The sequence below is a fragment of the Rhagoletis pomonella genome, unplaced genomic scaffold (assembly GCF_013731165.1).
Source record: "Rhagoletis pomonella isolate Grant_MI unplaced genomic scaffold, Rhpom_1.0 Rhpom_scaffold_02767, whole genome shotgun sequence".
Classification (NCBI taxonomy): Eukaryota; Metazoa; Arthropoda; class Insecta; order Diptera; family Tephritidae; genus Rhagoletis; species Rhagoletis pomonella.
The window spans coordinates 6,731-9,828 of record NW_023461321.1 but is presented as its reverse complement, the minus strand read 5'-3'; the positions used below and the strand labels follow the sequence as shown (position 1 = coordinate 9,828).

Here is a 3,098-nt window from a genome sequence, read left to right as displayed (position 1 = left end):
GCCTCCTTTCGTAAAGTTTGACTATTTTCCTTTTGTTTATTGAACTTTAATAATTTACTTATAAAAATACACCCCATTAATTAAAAATCTTTAAACTTGGCAATATGTGGTGCGTTTATAATTATGACACGGGATGTATAGTTAACTCTACAAACAAAACCATATCAATAAAACTTTTAAACTTTAAACGAAATTCAGGAAAACTCATCAAAATTTCGATTTTTTTCTTTTAAATATTAAAAAGAAAATTGCATGCCTGTGTAGATGTGTAATTTTTATGTAATAAATGGCAAATTTCAAGTGGCTTAAGATCACCGTTAATTTTGGGTATTGTTTTTTTTTAAGCTGAGGGCGCCGCAACAACCCATTTTGTTTTTGAAATACTTAAAAGGAAGTTCGAAATTGTTATGTAATTTTATGCATTTTCTTGAATTTTGTTTAAAGTTTAAAGCTTCTAGGGATATGTGTTTGGTTGTAGAGTTAACTCTAAAGTTTTATAAATAAGTTATTAAAATTCAATAACCTACGGAAAATGGTCAAAACATGACAAAAAGGGACACTCCTATTTTTGTCTATGAGTGTATAAATAGTCATTGTGTTACATAAGCCCATTCCGTTTCAATTGCTCACTTTGCAGATCCATCAAAATGTCACGCATTTGTTTCTTCGCTTTGAGTTGCAAGTCGGGGTCCAGTTTTACAATTTCTTCACCCATGTATATACCAAAACTGTTTGCCTTTTCGTGAGTGTTATTTGTTTTTGATGCAACATGAAAGGCATTTGTTAAATTTTGTGATGCTTCGATTAAAGCAGAGGCGTTTTCATCCAAATCATTATTAATTTTTGTTCTTCGTTTTCTTGTTGCATGAACCAACTTTCTAGTGCTATTGTTGTTATTGTCATCAAACCGACCACAGTTTTGCGAAGTAACCAGAGGTGGAGTTACAATCTCATCCGATATGATTTTAATTGGTGTTGCATCACTATTAGTGTCTTCTGTAGAGATGTTTTTAGTATCTTGGAGCGACTGGATACTGCTGTTACTTGTAATTGCAAGAGGGGTAATTGTAATGAACTCTGTGTTGTCTTCGATGAGTGAAAAGGATGACTCTGAGTCAAAGCCTGGATCGAAACATTCTGCAGGCTGCAGTTGCTCCCCAAGCTTACGCGATGGATTGGGATCAGGGTCCAGGTTCTACAAGAGAATGCAAATATTAAGCAAATTTTACGTAGCACGCGAATCGACGCTTTGCCCGGTTTCACACAATAAAAGTCGTACCTGCAAACTCCACTTATTAAAATTATTCACTGATGGTGTATGCTCATTCACATGTTGTAGGAATTTCAAAGCTTCATAGAACTTCCAGCTGGTCTGTACGTTTTCGTCTCCGCCGGCACCGCTTCTCTTTGCCTTGTCCATCCTCTGCTTCTCTGAACTGAAATATGACTTGATGTTGCACCACTTGTGCGTAACTTCATCTTTAAATAAATATATGTATTATACAAACATATAATATATCTTTTAGTTATTACATGTGAACTTGCTAAAAACTTACCGTAATGAAATGGTACATTTGCTGTGAACGTTGAGTTCATTTCATCCACCAAAGCGAGCCAAAACTGCTGCTTTTTATATTTGTGCTTATATGATGGTAGCATATGATTCCATATATATTCTGCACCGTGGACTTTGTCAATTAAATGGAATACGTAGTTGTCTTGCCACTTTAATTTCATTTTTATTGTTATAAAACTGTTTTACATCAATTTTAATTTCGTTTATTTGAATTTCGGTAATGAAACGTCAAAATTCAGCTGTTCTTCACACAGAATTTTTCTTTCTCTAACACATTGCCGAATAGTTTTTGTAATTTGACTTTCGTCAGTTTTTTTGTTTGTATTTCAAATGAAAAATACAGGAAAAAAACGTAGTATCATACGGGCATTAGCTACACTCTAAAAAAAATTTTGTAGACTTCCTACCTAAAAGGAACGTTACTGATTTCCTACCTTATTATTCGCGAAATTACATGCTCGATTATTCAACGAATAGTTCGTTTAAATTTCGGACTTTTTATAGTGTAATATAGCTGCTGTGGTGTGCGTAAATTTACTAAGAAAGTGTGTACAAGCTACAAAATACACATCTGCTGTTTGATTTCACCCTTACGCTACGCGCACACTGCAGCCGGCATTGACCGAATTGTGCTCGGCCGATATCGGCTATATGCGGGCGATATGAATAAACCCTTGTGATTATATGAGCGCTCTCACACATAAACCGATAACCGAACCGGCATCGGCCGTTGACGTCCGTCAGTGACGATAAATTCAAACATGTTTGTTTTTCTCGTCTGATGTAAGGTGAAAAGTATCAAAATCGACTGCGATAAATTAAGTTATTGGGTGCAAAACAAAAAAATTACCTATAAAATCACATGTTTAGAGTATGTCAATTAAAATTTATCAAAATATTTCACTGCTTACAAAATTTAAATCAAAACTAGATTTGTGCGTACAAATACGGTCGGCAAATAATCTGGTTAAGTGTGCGCATCAGTTCGGACGGTCAAATTGTTCGGCCGAAATCGGTCGGCCTATCGGATGCAATGTGCGCCTAGCGTTAGAATTGTGTAAAGCCACGAACAGAAAGGATTTTACACACGAAAATGTGTAAACGAGAAAAACGCATATTTATCGTGTAAATTTACCAAAAAATTAAAAAAATAAACAAAAATATACTCGATTTATAGTCGCATTTTTAAACAGATTTTTTAGAGTGTACGTATAACAACAGTTTCCTTTGTTAAACAAAAATAAAGTGGTGTACAGCTAAGTTACGTATAATCTTTATTAACAAAAAAAAAGGTGCAATGGATTTACTATTTAGTCTTTCTAATTGTAATTTATGTTTTTTAAAAAAATTTAGTTCTAGTTGAAGCATTTTAGCCGTTTTTTTTGTTCAATCTAGCCGGCCGCCCCGAAAAGTTCTGGAAACACTGCACCATATACAGCAAAAGGACGATGCTGCTGGCGTGTGGATATGATATTGACATCATTGGCCTGAAACCCACGGAGGTTAGCGCAGCATTTTGCAG

The 3,098-nt window shown here is 34.8% G+C and overlaps 1 protein-coding gene across 1 annotated transcript; it reads right to left on the bottom strand.

The window, feature by feature from the left end:
• Positions 1-598: 598 nt before the first annotated feature.
• Positions 599-1,596, bottom strand: LOC118753706. The gene is made up of 3 exons (XM_036488575.1): positions 1,557-1,596; positions 1,280-1,479; positions 599-1,195 (listed from the first exon to the last, which is right to left on the bottom strand). The coding sequence occupies exons 1-3, from the start codon at positions 1,594-1,596 to the stop codon at positions 599-601; spliced, it is 837 nt and encodes a 278-aa protein (XP_036344468.1).
• Between the last annotated feature and the right edge of the window lie 1,502 nt (positions 1,597-3,098).

Bases quoted from the DNA above. Each gene is read 5' to 3' on its own strand.
- LOC118753706 (XM_036488575.1), bottom strand. From the start codon at position 1,596: ATGAACTCAACGTTCACAGCAAATGTACCATTTCATTACG. The intron at 1,480-1,556 runs GTAAGTTTTTAG...ATTTATTTAAAG, and splicing joins AAATGTACCATTTCATTACG to ATGAAGTTACGCACAAGTGG. The intron at 1,196-1,279 runs GTACGACTTTTA...ATTCTCTTGTAG, and splicing joins TTAATAAGTGGAGTTTGCAG to AACCTGGACCCTGATCCCAA.